At 38.8% G+C, this 21,836-nt stretch overlaps 1 protein-coding gene across 1 annotated transcript in view; it reads right to left on the bottom strand.

Annotated features, from left to right (window-relative positions):
- Adss (adenylosuccinate synthase) overlaps positions 1-21,836 on the bottom strand; it is a 37,332-nt gene that overhangs the window by 13,122 nt on the left and 2,374 nt on the right. Inside the window, exons 2-6 of the mRNA XM_008849157.3 lie at positions 10,754-10,856; positions 9,577-9,645; positions 6,940-6,990; positions 1,117-1,183; positions 473-580 (exon numbers count right to left, since the gene is read on the bottom strand). Of these exons, the coding sequence (XP_008847379.1) occupies positions 473-580; positions 1,117-1,183; positions 6,940-6,990; positions 9,577-9,645; positions 10,754-10,856 (398 nt within the window). The remainder of the gene's footprint in view (positions 1-472; positions 581-1,116; positions 1,184-6,939; positions 6,991-9,576; positions 9,646-10,753; positions 10,857-21,836) is intronic.

The raw sequence follows: 21,836 nt of genomic DNA, 5'->3' as shown, positions 1-21,836 counted from the left end.
AAAAAAAAAAAAAAAAGCTTACATGATGCTCAGACATTAGCAATCTATCTCTAGATTTCTCAGTGGAGTGGCCGGACTGTGCAAACAAACAATTATTACATTTCCCATGGAGATGTTCTATAGAAAGAATGTGTCAGTGTAACATATCTAATTTTCAAGATGGACTTGACTCATTTACCAGGCCCTGAGAGATTAATTATTTTGGGTAGGTGGACATAACGGGGTCTCTGAACCTAAAAACAAAAGACCAGACCCTAGGACATGGTGAGCACATTAGTACTACCATGCTGGAAGCATCTTACATCCACACTCCAATCCTTAAAAAACAGCTCAGCTTTGCCTTCTTGGGATACTACTTTTACATCATCATGATGTTATTTTTTATGAAGCAAAAATACTTTTTAGCATTTTGCATTTTAAAAATCCTAAAAATCCATTTGTTCTTTCAATTTTGAAAAAACAAGTTATTTACCTTTCAGAGAAGCCATCAAAGTCAGAAACAAGATCACACATCCGAAGTCCACTCCGAGCAGCTTTGGAGGAATATACTGGGCCAATGCCCTTTTTTGTGGTACCCAAACTTAAAAACAAATCAAAACAAGCTTCAAGTTACACGAGGAAGATATAAGTCTTGTCATCAGCTCATTCCAAAAAACCAAGTTACATGTGACTATTTCTATTTATGCTATTTCCTGCAAGCTTATTTTCTTTTTAAAAAAAGACTTTTCTCTTTTTTAAAATTTTCATTTTATAAGTGTATGAGTGTTATGCCTGTATGTATATAAATGCACCTGCATCATGCAATGCCGGGTAAGGACAGAAAAGGCCGTAAGATCCCCTGGAACTGGAGTTACAGACAGTTGTTAGCCATCATGTGGGTGTTGGGAATTGAACCCAGTGCTCCTAAGCACTGAGCCATCTCTTTGGCCCCTGCAAACTTATTTTTTTACTAGTTTCCTCTGAAACCTAAGATATTCTAATTCATTCTCTCTCTCTCTCTCTCTCTCTCTCTCTCTCTCTCTCTCTCTCTCTCTCTTTAAATTTCTGGTACAGAATTTATCTATAAAGATATGGATGTGCTAAACTATACCAAAATAAAATATACAGACATCGTACTTTTTTCCTGCTTGTTCTTGTCTCTGCTGCTCCTGGATACCGTCAGCTGCTTGATGGAAATCAAATACTGAGGGAAAATAAAATAAACCACAGTTGTTAATTGAAAAAATAAAAAAGATAACATACAAAAAAAACTCCATTGCATTTCAAATTAATGAAACTATAAATCCCTCCGGTTTCGTTTCATTATGACAAACTATATAGATAAATTTTAAAAAGTAATAATGGGGCTAGAACAATAGCTCTGTGGTTCAGAATACTTGCTATTCTTCCAGAGGACCCAGGTTCAATTTCCAGCACCCACAAGGCAGCTAACAAGTGTCTGTAACTCTAGTTCCAGGGGATCTGACACCCTCTTCTGGCCTCTGTGGGTATTTGATGCATATGGTGCATTTACATATACACAGGTAAATACATACAGGTAAAGAGTCATACACATAATATTTTAAAAAGCAATAATGGTAGGAATAAATATTAGAATGCCAACTGGTACACATCAATAAGAAAATAGGCCTGAGATTTCCAATTTATTGTAACCCACACTATTTCAAAAGTGAAAGACTGGCTAATCTTGGTCAGTCATGATACTTATCTCTGTATTCTCAGCACTCAGGAGGTTGAGGCAGGAGGATCACCCTAAGTTCAACCTGGGCTATATAGTGAGGTCAACCTGGGCTATACAGTGAGTTCCAGGTTAGCTTGGACCAAACTGTCTCAAGAAAGCAAAAACTGATTTGGGGGGAAGAGTAATTTTGGAATATGCTAACCTAAAGTGGTATAATGGTATCAAGTTCAAAGTCTAGGGATCACTTTGACATCCCTCTTCCATCAGTTCCAAATTTCCATCATTTCTCATTAAAACTACAGCCTAATGTATCTTCCTCTCCACTCCTGACATGGAATCCTAATTCTTTAATGCAGCCAGAAGTTTCTCGCCAAAACATAAACAAGTCATCACATCTTTATCCTTAAAACTGGCTAGCTTTCTACTGCACTAAAGAAAGGCTTCTTTTATGTGAACCCTCTGTCCTCCACTAAAGCCACAGTCCTTGTGGGCCCTGAGCACAGCTGTGTGCTTGTGTGTGGAATATTCCTCTTTGTATACCTACATGCTCCCTCAACTAATACCCTGACTATTAGGACAATGTCAGACAATGTCAGCTTACTAATTAATTTCCTGTGCCAGCAAGTTCTCAAATATTTACTAACTGAATACAGAAATAGTTCATAGATTAGGCAGGCCTAGGATTTCTGAACTTCTAATGAAAGTTTCTCTCAAATTTATTTGTTTTATTTTTAACCAACTTTGAAATTTACAGGCCATTAACACTCAGTGCTGAGTGCATGATTTAGCGGTTTTCGGCATCCTTTTCATTGTGTTTTCGCTCCACCAGTGACATTGTTTCCAAATAAAAAGTTGAAGTATGTGGATTAAATGAAATGACTGATGAGTTCTCAGAATTAGAGGACGCATTCGTAAAAATTACTTAGAAGACTCAGAAGATACACATTGAGTGAAACTAAAAAGTTTGAGAAAACCTCGCCTAAAACTACCCTCTCACTAGCCTTAGCCTCCAAAACTACAGAAAGTGCTTTCCTCCGAGACCCTGCTTTGAGCAGTCCTCTCCCTGTTTGGCAAGGAAAGTAACAACAGCTTTGTATGAACAGTTTTCTCTACTGCTCCTGGCCAGAGCATTTTGAGATTTTTTTATACACTAGTTACATTACATACACTAAATTTGTAGTGTGTGATTTTAAATTTTTTACAGAGATCCGCCTGCCTCTGCCTCCCAAGTGCTGGGATTAAAGGCGTGTGCCACCACATCCGGCCGTAATTTTAAATTTATCTAGTAAATCTTCAATACGTGTCTCAGTGTGCTACAATTAGGGAAAATATTCTTAAAATTATTCTGGATAGCAAAAGTTATAAGATTGTCACAGTAATGCTATTTTTAAATTATTTATTTTTATGTGTATGAGTGTATTGCCTGCAGGTATGTAAGTGCACCTGTGTCATGCAGTGCCTACGGAGATCTGAAAAGCGCACTGGATCCCCTGGAACTAGATTTACAGACAGTTGATAGCCGTCATGTGGGTTCTTGGATTTGAAACTGGGTCTTCTGCAAGAGCAGCCAGTGCTCTTAAACATTGCACCATCTCTCCAGCCCCCAGTAATGTTATTTTGACAGCTCAATATTGAAAACAATTCACATTTTCGTCAATGGATGAAAAGATATTGCTTTGGTATATTCATATCATGAGATTCTTAGTAATTTTTAAAGAAAAAAAACCTTGCTTCATATAACTATAATGACAAATTATATATAACAATTATAGGCAGAATGTTTAGTGGAAGACAGATGCAAAAGACTGTATAAAGTATAATTTTATCTAAAGTTCAAAAATCACAGAATGGATCTGTAAAAGAAGAACAGTGGTCCCCTTCACTCAGAAAGAACAGATAATGAATAGAAAGGTCGTCAGAATGCTTTTGGGGGCACTAGGAAGGTCTACAGTGATTAAATCGGTAAATTACACATGTTTTTTGTGAACTTCACTGCTATCACGTGCTATAGGGATCAGTTTATTATCACACCCCTATCCTGTGACCTGACAATGGACTTTCGTAATTATTTCAGGGGCCAGAATTACTTTTCCTTTTTTAAAAATTTTTTAAAATTTTATGTATATTCGTGTATTGCCTGCACGTATATAAGTGCACCTGTGTCGTGAAATGCCCGCAGAGGACAGAAGAAGCTGTCAGATCCCCTGGAACTGAGTTACAGACAGTTGTTAGCTGCCATGTGGGTGCTGGGATTCAAACCTGGGTCTTCTGCAAGAACAGCCAGTGTTCTTAACCACTAAGACATCTCTCTAGCCCCTAGAATTACTCTTAAAAGTTATTTGGGGCTAGAGAGATGGCTCAGAGGTTAAGGGCACTGACAGCTCTTGCAGAGGACCTGAATTCAAGTCCCAGAACCCACATGGCATTTAACAACCACCCATAATTCCAGTTCCAGGGGATCCAATGCCTTCTGACTTCTGCAAGTATTACACAACAAGGGTGCACTTACACACATTCAGATAATACACTCATACACATAAAATAAAAATAAATACTTTTTTTAAAAAGAGCTATTTCATTAAATCTCTTGCAAATCAGTTATGACTTGGAAGCATGCCATACAATTTGTTATGAATAACATTTGTATTTCAATACTTAATTTTTACTATCAGAGAAGTTAAAAAGGCAAACTAGCAAACCACAAAGCAATAGTTGACAGAAAAGAGGTAAATGGTATTTTCAGACATTAATTTAGTAGCTCGACAGAAAGCTACTATCTCCCTGGGCCCCAAGAAGCTATCAGTGGAATCAGAACAATGACTCTTACAACGTGTGGAGCCTTACTGCCTTGAAATTATTTTTTGATTACTGACTTTGAAGTTGTTTTGAATACTGCTTGCATTTTCTACAGAAGTCATTGAAAATAAAGGCTACTGTGGAGAAATTGGTCTAACTTTCAAAATGAAAGATAACCAATTACATCAGCACCATTTTAAAATTTATTATAGCTAAGTTTGATCAGTTTTTATTTATGTTTGTATTTGGTGCTGGCGATTCATCTCAGTGCCTCATGCATGCTAAGCATGTACTTTCTACCTCTGAACTACACTCCAGCCCTACACTGGTTTTATTAACATACTTACTGTCATAATGTATTCAGTGTAACCCTCGATACAGGAAATACTTCTTTGCTTGCTTCCTTACACCTCAGCTCCCTTGGGTCTTTACTTCCCAGTGAATCCTCCCTGACATTTTATAGTTACATGTTCCCAAAGCCTCCTCCAAACTGCCTACCACTACTTGGGACTGCTTTCCCTGTGCCACACTGTTGCACCTCAACACTTCCCACGCTATGCCATGCTCCATTTATTACAAATTTATCTTACATACTGTTTGTGTTCATTACTATACTATATGCTCCATTAAGGGGTTTCTTTAAAATCTGTCTTTCCTGTCAGGCATGTATCTCTGTGAGTTCAAGGCCAGCCTGGTCTACATAGAGAGTTCCATAGAGGGCCTACAGAGAGACCCTGTCTCAAAAAGACCAACAATGCCAACAACAAAAAATCTGTCTTTCCTAACATTCTTACTCCTCAGTATCCAGGACCATACCCAGCACAGAGTAGGTATTCAATAGATGAAGACTGGACAAAGCAATGGAAGGACGCTAGTTAACAATCTTCTAAATGAAATTTTATTTGAAGATAGATTGAGTTAAGTTAAAGACAGGAGGGTGAGGTAGGAGATCACATATTTGAGGCCAGCTTAGAATATATAAGAGTTCCAGGTCAACCTGACAACTTAGCAAGACCTTGATTCAAAGTCAAAAAAAGGAAGGAAGAAGGGCCTTTTGAAACCTTTGCATCATTATTTTTTTTCTGGTAGCCCAAAGTACCTAAGTTAACTCATCAAACATACAAACTGTGCATTCTTGGACAGTGATGCTTTGCTACAAAGGCCCAAGTGATGGATTTAAAACTTCTGTATGAAGGTGGAGAATCCTACTTTGAGTTTCTGAAAATATCAAAGTATCCTACATGTTTTAACTAGTCACACTAATCGCTGTTTAAAGTCTTGAGTACATACAGTAAGCAGTCCACTCAGAAAAAAAACATACAGGACACTATTTTTTAATATTTTATTTAATTTTATGTGTCTGAGTGTTATGCCTGCATGTAAATGCATAGCACACGTGTGGAGGTCAGAGGACAACTCTGTGAAATCAGTTCTCACCTCTCTACCTTTATGTGGGTTCCAGGTATGGAACTCAGGTCGTGAGGCTTGCATGGCAAGGTTTCTACCAGCTGAGCCATTTCACAGGCCCAAACAAGTTACTTTCTATGTTACTAAGATTATGCACAAGGTTTGAATCTGAAGCTGTTATGCAATGACACCGTCACTTGATTTCCATACTTGGCTGAGATCTTTCAAATAGAAGCCAATGCTAAACTTTTAACAGCAGCTGTATCAGAATACAAACATACTTATATAGCTTCAATTCCATACCAAAGTTCTCTATATGGTTTATACCTCTTATTTCTCTTTCCTAGCTATCATCTCTTAATCATGTCTCTGCTAGTTGGGCATGGAGGTACATGCCTTTGATCAGCACTCAAGAGGCAGAAGCAGGTGGATCTCTGCAAGATCCAGGCCAGTCCGGCCTACATAGTACATTCTAGACCAACTGGAGCTACAAGGAGACCCTGTCTCAGAAACACACACACACACACACACACACACACACACACACACACACGGAAAAAAAATCATAACACTGCTAATTAATCCTACTGGTTTAGAAATAATAGGGAAGAAAACCACAAATTTACCAGTAACAGCTGAATTTTAGAATCCAGTTCTAATTAATGGAGACTAGTCTGAATTAAAAGCAGTTCATTACATTGTAGGTACAGAGTCATTCTCTAAAGATTTGCCAAAGGACAGATGTACTCTTACAGGAATATTCATATGTATAAATAAATGATCTTTGTATTTTGATATGACTTGTTCTTTAATGGAATTAGAGATGACACAAACACTGTTTTCAACCGTTTAGTTACTCATGTTCAAAAATAGATATATTTCAGTCTAGTCCTTTTCAAAACAGAAAAAGAGGAAATACACACAAAAGCAAGACCTTATGGATTCTGAACTACAATCCATAAATAAACATAAGAAACAAAATTCATTACTAAATTCTTTCACTGAAAATATATGAGTCAAGGCAGTTACAAATGAATGCACAATGGCCTCCATACCAATGTGAGCTCTGTCCGATATGATAAGCCTTTTCTCCCAGCCATCTAGACCTAGGAGAGAAGATACATTTTATCAAACACTTTGTGTAACAATTTTAAAATCTTAATTTCCTTATAAACAGAAAGTTTAAAAGTGTTTTTACTGAAGCAATCATAGATGTATCTTTTCTCCATAAGAAACATAATGTTTAACAAGATTCTCACTGGTCTTCATTTAGTATACAAACACATTCACATAATCTCCAAATATTTTGCTCTAAACAGCTCCCATCTATCTCAAGGTAGTCATATTTAGATGAAATACTCATAGGAACCCAAAAAAGAAAATGGTAGGATAGAATACTCCTGGGCATTGGAGCCGGGTACCTAGCAAAGTACAAGTCAAGAGAAAGGAGTTGATTTTAGAAATGGTACTCTTCCCAAAAGAGTTATAAAAAATATGACTAGGGTCTGGAGAGATGGCTCCACAGTTAAGAGTGCTCTTGCAAGCTGGGCGTGGTGGCGCACACCTTTGATCCCAGCACTCAGGAGGCAGAGGCAGGCAGATCTCTGTGAGTTCAAGGCCAGCCTGGTCTAAACAGTGAGTGCAAGGTGTGGTTCCTTGCCCATTGTTCTCTTAGTTCCAAGTATCTCTTGTAAGGTCAGTCTCTCCTGTAATGTCAGTTGACAAGTTGTGAGTCTTTCTCCAGGAGACCAGATCCTCCTCTGCCAGCCCAAAGGCCTTCAGTCTTTTCTTTCTGCAGCAGGACGTTCCTGGGAAATTTTGACTTCTTGGGGTCCAATATTTCAATAATCTGATAGCCAAAGAGAGGGACACAAGTGTCTCTTTAGAATATATTCATTCTTGGGGCTGGAGAGATAGCTTTAAAAAAAAAAAAAAAGAGTGCTCTTGAAGAGGACCTGGGTTCCATTCCCAGCATTGCATGAAAGATACAACCATCTGTGACACATATGCACTTCCCCATGTTACTGTGAAGGACTAAGAGCAGGGGCTGTGACTTTTCATGCCCAGGTCCTTCATTCAAGTGTTTGGAGGGTGGGGGAATGAGCGCTAAGCAAATTAAATCCAAACAGATATTTTTCTTTAAATATAGTGTATCTGTGGATTATATATATATATATTCTAAGAATAAACTGTCAGGTTCCAAATATTTTCAAAACTAACATCTGGATATTCAAAATTAAGTGCAGGAGCTGAGGAGTAGAGCACTTGCCTATCATATGCAGATCTCTAGGTTCAATCCCCAGCACCAAAAGTTAAACTTGAATTTTTAAAAATTAAAACTACATAAAAATGGGCCGGGCGTGGTGGTACACGCCTTTAATCCCAGCACTTGGAAGGCAGAGGCAGGCAGATCTCTGTGAGTTCAAGGCCAGCCTGGTCTACATAGTGAGTTCCAGGACAGCTGGGGCTACAGGGAGACCCTGCTTCAAAAAGACCAAAAAAAAAAAAAAAACATAAAAATCAGTTATTACCTTTGTTTTAAAGTTTATTCCTTATAGATTAAGAAGGCTAACCTCTCCAGTAAATGCACTAAAGGTACTGTGCTAAAGTTATCCTTTAGCCAAAAACAGTAGCTTCCCCATCCACAGCTATTCTGACATGCAAACATAGATTCTAAGTTGGTTTAGGAGCTACTAGGAAAAACATTACAAAGAAACTCAGTGAGTGGACTCCACAAGATGAAGTGCATATATCTCACTATCATTCAGTATGATATTCCAGAAGGAAAAAGGGGACAGGGCAAGATTATGAAGACAGCGGCAGGGCACAAGGTGAGAATAGAAAGGAGGAATTAGTTGGAAGTCAGGATGACCGAGTGGTCTAAGGTGCTGCGTTCAGAAAGGAGGAATTAGGACACAGGTTTTAAAAAGGGAGGGAGGACAGCAAAACAGTAGCAAGCCAAGGTTCTACAGTAAGATGTAGTTATTAAAACACTTAAGGATGGATTGTTTAAACCTTGCACACTTTAACAACAGTAACCACAGCATTTACATTTGGGCTCAACTCAAGAGAAACTAAATTAAGGATTTTTCTCAAACATGTATTACTTTGTCTTGTCAAATTCCCTCCTACCCTAATGAGGAAGCCTGGGTGAAAGGCAAAGGCAGGAATCAAGGATGGTTCTTTTAAGGTCAATGGATGCATAAGAGCACTTCTCTCACTGACTGGGCGGGGGGATCACCTGCACTCCAGGCTACAGCAGCAGTGCCTGGTCTAGCAAATGTTCTAGCAATGCGCATGGGGGAGCCCCTAGAAGCTGGTGGTGAGCAGTCACTCTAGAGACCATAAGACTTGGGACCTTTTCCAAGGCTTTACTGCAGAGGTACTTTTCTTGTTTCAAAAGAGTGACTACGCCGGGTCTGGTGGTTCATGCCTTTAGTCCTAGTATCAGGGAGGCAGAAGCAGGTGGACCCTGTAAGATCAAGACCAGTCTAGCCTACATAGGGAGTTCCAGGCCAGCTGGGGCTATAGGGAAACTGTCTCAAAAAGAGTTAATGGTGACTGACATAAAAAAGCATACTATGATAACCTGAAAAATTTTAAGTACGCAACAGAAATATTCAGTTATCTGGCACAACAGCTTCATAAACCTGTAAAAAAATAGATTACTACTTAGACCCATTCTCTCCTACCTTTTCCCTTTTGAACATTTTTCTCTGCTTCTTCAAACAATCCAGGTAGATGAATTACCACTCCATTTCCTAAAAGAAACAAACAATCCTCCACCTTAAACACCTGTAATTATAATACAGACATATATATATAAATATTAAAATGCAGATATCTGTAATAACCATTTGTCTTGAACAGAAGAGCAAGTTACACTGATTAATAGGACACTGTGTTTTATAAAGGAATTAGCATAAAAATGACTCCAAATTTTAAATAGTAGTAAAATATATACAAATAACAGAGTCTATAAAACTCTAAAATTACATTCAAAATAACATGCACTTCCTTTTAAACAAGGTGAAACATGTTTTGAAAGAAACTATGAAGCTTTGGTCACACACTAGACTAATGTCTTTCAGATTGTGGAACACACTCTGCTAGTGACCACAAAGTCAATCTAGTGTGTTATGAGCATTTTTTTCTTTTTTGAGACAGGGTCTCCCTATAGCCCCAGCTAGCCTGGAACTCACTATGTAGACCAGGCTGGCCTTGAACTCATAGAAATCTGCTTGCCTCTGCCTCTAGGATTAAAGGCATGTGCCACCATGCCTAGCCGCATTTTTTTTTTAAAAACTAAAAAGTAGAATACAAATCATCAAATTACATTACTTGTTGTAAGGGTTTATAATCAAATATTTCTTATAGTGAGTCATAACTGAAGTCTTTGGAAAACTGATCTGATGATCTAAAATTCTTTACAGAATTAAGACTGTAGAGGCTAGAGTGATGGCTCAGAGGTTAAGAGCACTGTTCTTGCAGAGGACTGGGGTTTGGTTCCCAGTACCCACATAATAGCTAAGAACCATCCATAACTCCCATCCCAGGGATCCCCTCTTCTAACCCCTGCACCACACAGGTACACATACAAGCAGGCATTACCTTCATACACATAAAATAAAAATAAAAATAATATTTTTTTAAAGAAACTGCTAGTGCCCACAGATGAGAAAACATCTCAGCAATGACTACTGCAAAAATGAGTCACAGACAACCTAGGTTAGGTTTATACCATAAGGGATTGTAGTCAAAATTAATAAAGTATCAAGGAACCATTTGGTTAGTGAAAAATATAATCAGTTCTGATAATGAAAACAAATACCATTATTAGTCTCCAAGTAGTTCAGTTTAAACACTTACCAATGAAGGCAGTAACATTTGGGTTAATTATTCCACTGGGTAAAAGATGAAAGTCATATTCCACAGAATCTACAACAACTGTATGGCCAGCATTATTTCCTCCCTGAAATAGAAGGGGAAAATTGAGCCTGACAACAAATAGGGCAAAAAGCTTAACTTTCAAAGTGAGTTAATGAATTTCTGCTAAAATGTCAATGTAACTCAAGGAAGCCCAAATATATACCATATATACTAATTCACTAAATAAGTTATAATAGTTTGGTTGTTTTCTTTCCCCACTACAGCACACGTGTATGATTACCCTAAAAGGATCTGGAAATTGGGAAATTCGGGTTTCTGGAAGACAGGAAAGTTCAATTCCTGGGGTTTGGTTTGGTTTGCTTTGCTTTGTTTTAGTTTGCTTTGGTTTGGTTTGGTTTGGCTGAGACAGGGCCTCACACTGTAGCCTTGGCTGGCCTGGAACTCACAGAGATCCGCCTGCCTCTGCCTCCCCAGTGCTGGGATCAAAGGCGTGCGCCACCATGCCCGGCTCATATTCCTTTTTAAAAGGGGGGGGGGGTTTAAAAGTATAATTACTAATGCAGTTTGTTAGGCTGACTTTGGCCCTATAGAGGATATACAGCAATCTCATTATTCATGATATTTTACACACAAAAAAAATCTGAGATGACAGATGTCTACCTCAACTTGATATAAACACTCATATAACTCCCCTTGTCCTCGGAGTGCAGCAAGCAACTCTAGACCTGGAATTTGTTATTTTTAGATGGACTTAAAGTAGGATAAACCAAGTAGCTCCCACAATATTGCTGTCCTAAGATACTTGTTTATAAACTAAATCTCATATCATTTTGTTGGTAACAGATCCCTAGAACCTCCTCCTCTCTGGGTAAGATACATTGGGTCAAGAAATCCTTAATGCCCATAATGACAGTACAAAGCCACAGTGATTCCCTCTCATAAAGTCTGTGCCTACATGGTCAATAAATCATGATGTTGTCAAATAGAAAATTATAAAAACTAGATATTAAGACTGAATATTAAGTGACCATGCAACATTTTTCAACTTTTAAATTAAAAAACAAGAAAGCATAAATTAACTGATCGCATAACAAACTTTTAAGAGTAAACAGCAAAGGAATACAAAACAAATAAATAGCATTGTTGCATGACATTTAAAAAATACTGATCTAGGGGCTGGAGAGATGGTTCAGGGGTTAAGAACACTGGTTGTTCTTGCAGAAGACCCAGGTTCGAATCCCAGCACCCACATGGCAGCTAACAACAGTCCGTATCCAGTCCCAGGGGAATCCAACAGCCTCTTCTGACCTCCACAGGCATTGCATGACATGGGTGCACTTACCTACATGCAAGCAATACACACATACACATAAAATAACAACTAAATTTTAAAAAATAATAACAAAAATTTAAAAAAAAAAGTACTGATCTAGCCAGGCATGGTGGGCACACTACTTTAGCCCCAGGTAGGAAGATCTCTGTGACTTCAAGGCCAGCCTGGTCTACAGAGTGCATTCCAAGCCAGCTGGACTTCAGAGAGACCCTGTCTCAAAAGAGAACAATAAAAATAAGTAAATAAATAAATAGATGATCTAGACTCTCCTGAGAACTAATTTAACTTGATTGCAAGGTTACTTTTGACAAAAAGAATCCTATTTACTTTTTAATGAATCACCACCAATTACAAGTTCACAAAAGGCCAGAAAACAGGACATAACTAAATCTTCGTTCACACTATTTTCCACTCTAGAAAGACCATTCCCCAAAGCGGCTCCCCCGGCCAAATCCATGATTTGTTTAAAGAACTACATCATAATCCTTACATGAGAATGTTCTTGCTGTACAACAGAAGCCTACTCTCTTAGCTAATATTTTACCAAGATGGGCAATAATGATCATAACAAGCACAATCAAGAGATGAGAACTGCCATATATATAAAGGCAGATGGTTATGAATAATAACTTCCAAGAGATAAATTAACTTCCTCAAGTTCATCTAAGTTAATAAGTACTTTGAGCTGGAAAAGTTCAACTATAAAAGACTAGGAATTGCATTTTGTTACAACACTTGCTCACTGTACTACCAACCACTATTTTTTAAAAATATTTTGTTGCTGGGCGTGGTAGTGCACGCCTTTAGTTCCTGCACTTGGGAGGCAGAGGCAAGCATATCTCTGAGTTTGAGGCCAGCTTGGTCTCTATAGTGAATCCAGGCCAGCTGTGACTACAGGGAGACCCTGTTTTTTAAAAAAAAAAAAAAAAAAAAAAAAAAGTAATTTTTCTTTTTTAATTTTGTGTGTATGAGTATATTGCCTGCATGTGTGTAAGTCAGAAGAGGACGTCTGATTCCCTAGAATTGGAGTTGTTAGCTGCCATGTAGGTGCTGGGAATCAAACCCGAGTCCTCTGCAAGAGCAGCTAGTGTTCTTAACCACTGAGCCATGTCTCCAGCCCTAACTATTTTTCCTTAAAATATTTTATTATTTTTTGTGTATGAATGTATTGCCTGCATGTATGTGAGTACACCCATGTCGTGCAATGCTGCAGAGGTCAGAAGAGGGCTTTGGATTCCCCTGGCACTGGAGTTAAGGACGGTTCGTACCTGCAATGTGGGTGCTAGGAATCGAACCCAGGTCCTCTGCAAGAGCAGTCACTGCTCTCAACCGCTGAGCCATCTCTCCAGGCCCCATAACCACTATTTTTCAACAAGCAATTTCACATTAAGGATCACTATATAGTCTAAATATTTAAATTTAAGTGAACATGGGGATGCTGCTAAAATACCCAGAATAACCCTAGATTACCCTATTCTGTGCTGTTCAAGGGGAAATGGGATAGGAAAACAAAGTGACGTGAGTTGAGAAGGTGTTATGTGTAAAGAGTTTCTTGACTGGGTAACCTGTATGTGAAATAAGTGTTGTACATGGCCATATTTCATAAAATACAACAGATTCACATTTGAAGTGCCTATTTGGATGCTAACCGGAAATATTTATGGATGGTATGTAAAGCCCACAATTAAATTCAGCTTGAGAGCTCAGGCGAAACACAGAAACTGGTTCAAGAACTACACACATTAGCAGAGAGCAAAGCAAAGAGGTTTCAAACACATGTGCCACTACCTACTACCTCGCCCTCCCACTGCAAATTCCCAGAGGGGACAGAGCCACTTCCTACACAATTCTATGTGCTATGTGCCACATGAGCCTCAGATGGCCTAATTTTTTAACCTAGTTTTAATTTGAAATACACCCTCCAAAAACTCCCAAGAAACAGAAAAAAATATGATCTCAGAAGTACCTTAGCTATGTATTATGCAGCAAGTTTCTTTCAGGAAAAATCCTAAATTTGTAATGCCTTCTATGATGTTTTTATATTAAACACCAAGAATAAATGAAAGTTAATTATATATTAAAAGGAACAAAAGTATATGAAAAAATTCTAGCTCTCCTCATGAAACATTTCCTCATATGATATGTATTCCCTAAATCGGTATGTTTTACTGATTTTTTGACTGTTATTCTTGCATTAATATTAATATTTAGGTGAATAAGGTGACAAAAGCCTGCAATTCTAGCACTTGGGAGGCAGAGGCAAGAGGACAGCAAGTCCCCAGGCAGCCTGAGCTACAGAGTAAGATTCTTTCTCAAAAAAACCACCAAGATCAAACTTTTTTAAAAAATTAAGCTCTTCAATGGCTTAGAAAAAGATGCAAAACATCACAGAGCTATGGAATAAACTAAACATTATGACATAAAATAGAATGAAAACTCATTGTTTTCAAGGCAGAAAAGCAAGATTTTAATGTACCCTTTTGGCCTTTCCAAAAATATGTAGCTAATTTTCGCTGTTTTTTAATTATAATGGTGTGAAAACAATTTGGTTACAACTACTCTTTGTTCCAGAAAAGAACTAGAGGTATATAGTATATTAGACTGTTGGAAAAAGAAAACATTTTACAAACGAGAGCAATCCCAAATTTTCTGAATGCTTTCTCCTGTCTTGTATTCCTATGTGAAATTAGCTCCAGGTCATCTTTAAGAGTCATATGTTCAAGTTTCTCCTCTTTCCCCTTACTTTACAAATCATAGTAAACACGCCCCTGGCCACAGCGATTGATCCTGAACCAATCAGCTTCAGAAAGCCAGAACTAAAGATGCTAGACACCTATGGGCACTGCTGAGATCTGGGATGAAGCTTTGGTCTCCAGCCCTGCTAAGGATCAGCCATCCTCCCATTCCATCAGACAAATCCTCACCTTGTTTATTATAGTTCTTTCTATTGTCTGCAACAAAGAATCCACATAATTCACAAAAGAAATCCACTGCAATATAGTATGTATACCCCTGGTTCCTGGAGTTCACATCTTGCTCTAGTGATAACCATAAGTAAGATTAAATGTGGAATTTTAATAAAATTTCTATGCTGTCCAGAAAAACACTTTAAAGCATGGCACTGCAGGATACACAGATGCTGTAATAGTACTCAGTCATCTTGTAACTGTTCTCAGATTTTCCATGAATATCCTTCTCTTCCCTAGTTGATGTTAAGTGTAAAGAAGTCAGAAGGCAAATGTTTTTTTTTTCTCTTTCTTTCTGTGCTCCTCAGAACCAGAGGCCATCGAAGCCCACCTTCATACTAGAAGTTCAGATCAAAAAATGCTGATATGTCTAAGTTTGTAATTTTGAAGTTCTAAAGGTTCAGGATTTTTTTTTAATTTTTTTTTTTTTTAATGTTTGAAAGGAAATGAAATGAGTCTGCAAAAAAGACTCCGTTCTTAATTTGGTTTGCTAATAGGCCTTTCTGTTCATCCAAATTATTCTCCTCTTTAAACCCATAACTGATTCCTGCTGCAGTAGAGATGAAGGCAGTGGTAGAGATGAAGGCAGTGGTAGAGATGAAGGCAGTGGTAGAGATGAAGGCAGTGGTAGAGATGAAGGCAAGGCTTGACCTCTTGGCAGTTATGACCCAAAACAATGGTTTTGGTTCTCCTTTATAACAGCAGAAGCCCAAGTGTCAAGGGCTAACAATTTCAAGCACAAGGCCCAGAGGCATTTCTCAGACCAGTTGGGCCTCTAAAATAGTTTTCTATTTGTCCTTTTTGCTTGAATACATGAACATTACTGTAATCACAGAGTTCAAAATGAAGGTGTTGGAGTTACTACTATAGTTTAAAGCAGAAAACAGCCAGACCTCAGATCCCGTAACCCTTGAACTAGTCCAGAAACCAAAATGAATGGTATTTCTTATCAAACTTAAGAACCTGGTGTTGATTTGAGTCAATGCTGACTATCGATGCTGCTTTCCTGATACCTGAATCTTCACTTTTCCAGATGAAACATTTCCCTATTCACCAAAAGGGAATTCACCTATTAGTGTGTTGATTTTAAGATACAACTGCTCAGAGGTAACTAGACACAGGCATCGCAATTGCTTTTTAGCAAAGATATCCAAATCCTCAGCTATTTGGAAGGCTAAGAGCATCCACTTTGCCTTACATCACTGTGGTTACCTTCCAGTTTCAGGACGCATATACATGCCATAGAAATGATGACAGTCTCAGGTTCTTTATGTTTCATACCTTAAATTTCCATTATTAAACAACTCACAATGAAAAGTAGAAAAGGACATTGTGTCAGACAGGAGACGCCTCCCTTCAAGTTGTTGGTCAGGGTAATCCAAGAGACTCCCAAAATAACAAGCTATTGCCACAGCCCTTGATTACCTCCCAGAGCTTGAAGATTAAGACCCTATTGCTGAAGACAGGACATAATTTGGACATAGGACTTGGAACAATGGAGCTGGAACTGACTGGCTCTCATAGTTTCAGAGGATATTATGCAAGCTGCTAAGGGAAAAAAAATCAATCAATGGTCCAACCCCAGCTGTCAAGCCTAATAACCACAACAATGACCAGTACAGCAAACTACCTCTATTTTGTGCATTAGTGGCAATTTTATCTTGGGGGTAATCAACAGTTATTTAATTGAACTTCAAGCCTGCTCAATGGGAGAGAACTCAGGCATAGTAGCATAAACATAGTCAAATATACATGGCTGGAGAGGACACAGATCCTAGAGAAAAACCTAGGGATGTCTATCACCTCCCTAGACAAATGTAATTTCTTATTGTATGCTAAATACAGATCCTTATATTTAAAGGTAAATATACCTGCCACCACTCATCAAAGTTTCTTTTTGCAACACATGGAAACTATTACAGAGTTCCACAAGTGGTCAAACAGAGAAGAAGGAAGTGTCTGTGAGATGCCCAGCCCTAAGTGACACATCTACAAGACAACCCCTATCTGAGGCTCACAGGACACAGTCGAACCGGGGCTAGAGAGAATACTAATGCATCTCTCAGCTTTCAAAACCAGCAAAACTTCCACATGCAACAGAGGGCGATTAATACAGAAAGCCCAACTGGCCAAAATGTAGAGAAGAGACTCATTCACCCACGGCTCAGGTACCACTGTGAAAGAGGGGCTGAAAGATTGTAAGAGCCAGGGCTGGTGGATGACCACAAGGAAACAGTTTTCCAGGCTTCTGGGAACTTCATTGGTACGTGAGGGAGTGGCACTAGATAGGCAGACCAGGCTCCTGTGGATGAACTCACAACACCAAGGGACACCTGGGGCCACAAACTTTCTTGACAGGCCTTAATATATGACAAAATGCATGAAATCTGGTGGGGGGAGCCGTGGAGGGTGCAGATAGTGGAAGGGAGTCTAAATATGATTAAGATGTATTATATGAAATGCACAAAAATTAAATAAAAAAATACACATTGAAAAAAATTGATTATATTGTAAATTACTACCAATTAGTAACACAAGTCCTTTAAAAAAAGGGGGGGGGGTAAATCGTAGGTTCCTGATTAAGAAGTTCTAGATTCTGGATACTAAATTCTAATAACACACTTGCTAAGTCAGGGTCATGGGTGGGAGAATGGTAACCAAACATGCACAATTAATGATGCTATGCAATTCTTTTAAATGCTTGGTAAAACTTTACTTCATTATACGTACATTTTCTTGGAAATAAACAGAAACTGAACTGGACCTCTTAAGTCATAACAGGGTCTCCCTGTAGCCCCAGCTGTTCTGGAACTCGCTATGTAGATCAGGCTGGCCTCGAACTTACAAAGATCTGCCTGCCTCTGCCTCCCAAGTGCTGGGATTAAAGGCGTGCACCACCACACCGGCAAGAGAAAAGGTTTTATCATTAATAAAAACCTTTCTTTAAAGAATTTTAGAAGATTGACATAAACAAAATCCCAGTTTTAAAAGTTTTCCTCTCTCTCTCTCTCTCTCTCTCTCTCTCTCTCTCTCTCTCTCCATTTATCCATTTTGGGAGGAGAATGCTACATGATGCACATGTGGAGGTCAGAGGACAAACCCCAGGAGTCAACTTTCTCCTTCTACCATGTGGGTCCACCAACAGACCCAGTGGCAAGCCCCTTCACCCACTTAAGTTATCTTGCAGCCTAGCATCCTATTTTTTTAAAACAGGATTTTATTACACTGAATTAAATATAATTAACCAATCGTCCTACAAGCAGAGTAGCTATGGGAACTCCCTTTATTTACTGTGCCTTTCATTGCTTTCATCAGGCAAAAACATTCATTCTTGCTGGCCTGGAAATTAACAACTTTCCTGCCTCAGTCTCCTGAATGCTGGGATCATGGGAGTACAACACCAAAGTCCTCTTATTATTCATAAAAGTATTCTAAATTGCAGTACATGTTCTAGACCATTCACATCAAGGCTTTACTCCTGAGTTTTCAACATCTGTTGATTGAGCTTCAGGCTTTCCGGCATCTATCCCTGTAGAGATCATCTTTACAGTTCCTCAGGAAAATGTGAATGTGCCACGTTTTGTTTTCAATATTGTATGAAAACAGGAAAAAATAGAACTTTAGAAAACACAGCACATTAAAATAAAATTGTTGAATTTAAAAAAAAAAGTATTCTCACACTCACCAGTCTTTGCTTATCAATATGTACTTCATCCACACTCACCTTTTTTAAAGGTTTAATTATTTATTTATGTGTAAGTATATCTGTGTACATACATGTGTATGCCCATGAAGGCTAGAAGGTGTTGGATCCCCTGGAGCTGGAGTTACAGACAGTTGTGAGCTGCTGCATATGGGTGCTGAGAACCGAACTCTGGTCCTCTGCAAAAACAGTATGTACACTTGACCACTGAGCAGTCAGCTCTCCAGCCCCATGCACAGTAATCTTTGATGTCAAAATCTGACCTAGTCACAGAGAAAATATACCTGAATTTGTTATCTAGTTACAGTATCCTATTAAGTACCTATCAATTTACTAGTTCACTCTAGAACTATTTTAATTTTACTTATTTTTACTTATTTATTTTGGTCTTTTTGAGACAGGGTCTCCCTGTAGCCCCAGCTGGCCTCAAACTCATAGAGATCCGCCTTCCGCTGTCTCCCAAGAGCTGGGATTAAAGGTGTGCACCACCTCCACCGGCTTGTTATTTTTATTTTATGTGTATCGTGTATTGTCTGCATGTGTATAAGTGTACCTGTGTCATGTAATTCCCATGGAAGTCAGAAGAGGGCATCAAATCCCCTGAAACTGGAGTTAAGACAGTTGCTAGCCACCATAAAGGTGCTGGGAATCAGAGCAGTCAGTGCTCCTAACCACTGAGCCAACTCTCCACCCCCCTAGAACTATTAATTATAGGCAGGCTTTTCCTGGAGATACCTGAATCTATCCAACTAACCCATTCAGTCCCACCAAAATGAAGGAACAGAGTAATTTTGATCAGATACCAGAGAGATCTTAAAAATACATGCTCAATGGGCCAGGTGTGGTAGCTCATGCCTTTAATCCCAGCACTTGGGAGGCAGTGGCAGGCAGATCTCTGTGAGTTCAAGGCCTGAGTTCCAGGACAGCTGGGGCTATAAGGAGACCCTGTCTCAAAAAGGAAAAAAAAAAAAAATACTCCAAAAACAGATCATACAATAAATTTAAGTAGTGAACAACTTGAGACTCAGAGACCAAACTTTGAGAGAACTGCTAATACTTCAAAATTACAGAAAGCAGCCTGGGCAATTTTAGCTGTACAAAGGTGAAGGCAGCATTTAATAACACTGGGTACTTCCTTTGAATGACCTTTCTACCTTCTCTGACTATTTCAAGGGGGAAATCTGTCACTGGCATTTCCTTTATGCTTATTACTAATTGCTGCTTTGAGAGCCTTCTGTAAGTACTAGCATCTAGCTACAAATTAATAACCATTTTCACTGTTCTTATGTCTAGTTTTCATATACAGCAAAGAATAGAATATAATTTTCCTTATAATTAATTTTAGTTGATACTTTCTCTTCATATTACATTGGAATCTTAGGATGTTGGAGGGGGGAAACCACAAAGAAAGGGATTCTTGCTCTAGTTTTCCCTAGAAAACTAGACGCCTGCAGTGCTAGGCGTTCTGTAAATACTCAATAGGCTCAATAGGCGTTTCCTGGGTGAATCCAGGGCCTGGAGCTGCTCTCCTTATCCTTCTCTTTTCCTTAAAAACCATACTGACCTAAAACACAAGGCAGCAGTAATGGTAGTCCCTTGATTCATAGGCAAACTATGCCTGTCATGGTAACCAAGACCTCCAAGCTTACTTTCTCCAAAAACATCAAGTAAATGCTTAAGGCCTGGTAAAAAACTACTACGGTTTAATCATCTCTGCAATTTCTACTCAACGAAGTAAAGGAAGCAAAGTAAGTACAACATTTTACGGGGGCTGAGGGAAGGGGGGTGGTAACGGGTTCCCTAACAAACTACTTTTGTGCTGTCTGGCCAGGGCCTTCCTGTTTCCACACACTACTACCTTCCCTAGCCCTGCCCTGGCAACAGATCTGTTCGCACAGCAGTGGTCCTCTAAACCGGGAGAGGCACCAACTCAGCCTCCCTGGCATTTCCACTGCAGTGCTAAGCCTTCTCCTGTACTCATTTCCTGGGTGAATCCAGGGCCTGGAGCTGCTCTCCTTTATCCTTCTCTTTTCCTTAAAAACCATACTGACCCAAAACACAAGGCAGCAGTAATGGTTGTCTCTTGAGTCAAATCTTACACGCTTACTTATGGATCTGGAGTACCTACGAAGTTATATATAACTGTCTATAAATCCTCAATCAGAAGACACTGGCCTTAAGTGCTACAATGATGAAAAGCTTTGCTTTTCCAATTTTTTCCAGAAAGGTTATCTTTTTTTGTTGTTATTCAGAAAGGTATGTAATTTACTACATTTCAAGCTACATTTTATATTGGGAGGAATTCCTTATTATATGACTTCATTCACTACTCTGGAGAAACAATGCTACCTAAGATTTGAGTTCAGGGCATGAACATGGTTAAAGAAAATTAAGTAACAAAGGATATTTTTACTGAGACAAAGGCTTTTTGAATGTATGTTTTTAATTAAAATATTCATCACACAAAATTATGGGTTTCATTCTGACAGTTTCATACATGTGTGTCATGTACTTTGATCACACTCACTTGTTCATTACCCTGATGCCCTTTCCCCTTCCTCTTCCCAAACAGTTCTCTTTCCATTTTCAAGTCTTTTAATCTTCCTTCTGTATGGGAAAAAAACATGCCATATTTGTCTTTCTAAGCCTGGCTTATTTCATTTAACCTGACATTCTCCAGCTCCACCCATTTTCCTACAAATAACACAATTTTGTTCTTCTTTATGAACACAGTACCACTGATAAACAAAGCCACTAACCCAAGTTCAAAGTGCTCTCTATTGCTGACTTTTCTCCAGCTCTTTGCAGCCCAGTCTTCAATGTATATCTCTCAAAACCTCATTAAGTAGATGCCAGGTTACTAAGGCTGGCCAGATCATTTACAGTGCTTAACTATTCTTTACTTACACACTTGTGGCTGACCACACTAGTAAGAACCCCAATGATGAGCTCTTAAAACATACAGGACAAGCTGGACATGGTGGCGCACAACATGGTGGATCTCAACACTTGGGAGGCAGAGGCAGGTGGATCTCTGTGAGTTCAAGGCCAGTCTGGTCT

Source organism: Nannospalax galili, unplaced genomic scaffold, assembly GCF_000622305.1.
Source record: "Nannospalax galili isolate Female #2095 unplaced genomic scaffold, S.galili_v1.0 scaffold543, whole genome shotgun sequence".
Classification (NCBI taxonomy): Eukaryota; Metazoa; Chordata; class Mammalia; order Rodentia; family Spalacidae; genus Nannospalax; species Nannospalax galili.
This window is presented reverse-complemented; position numbering and strand designations above follow the sequence as displayed.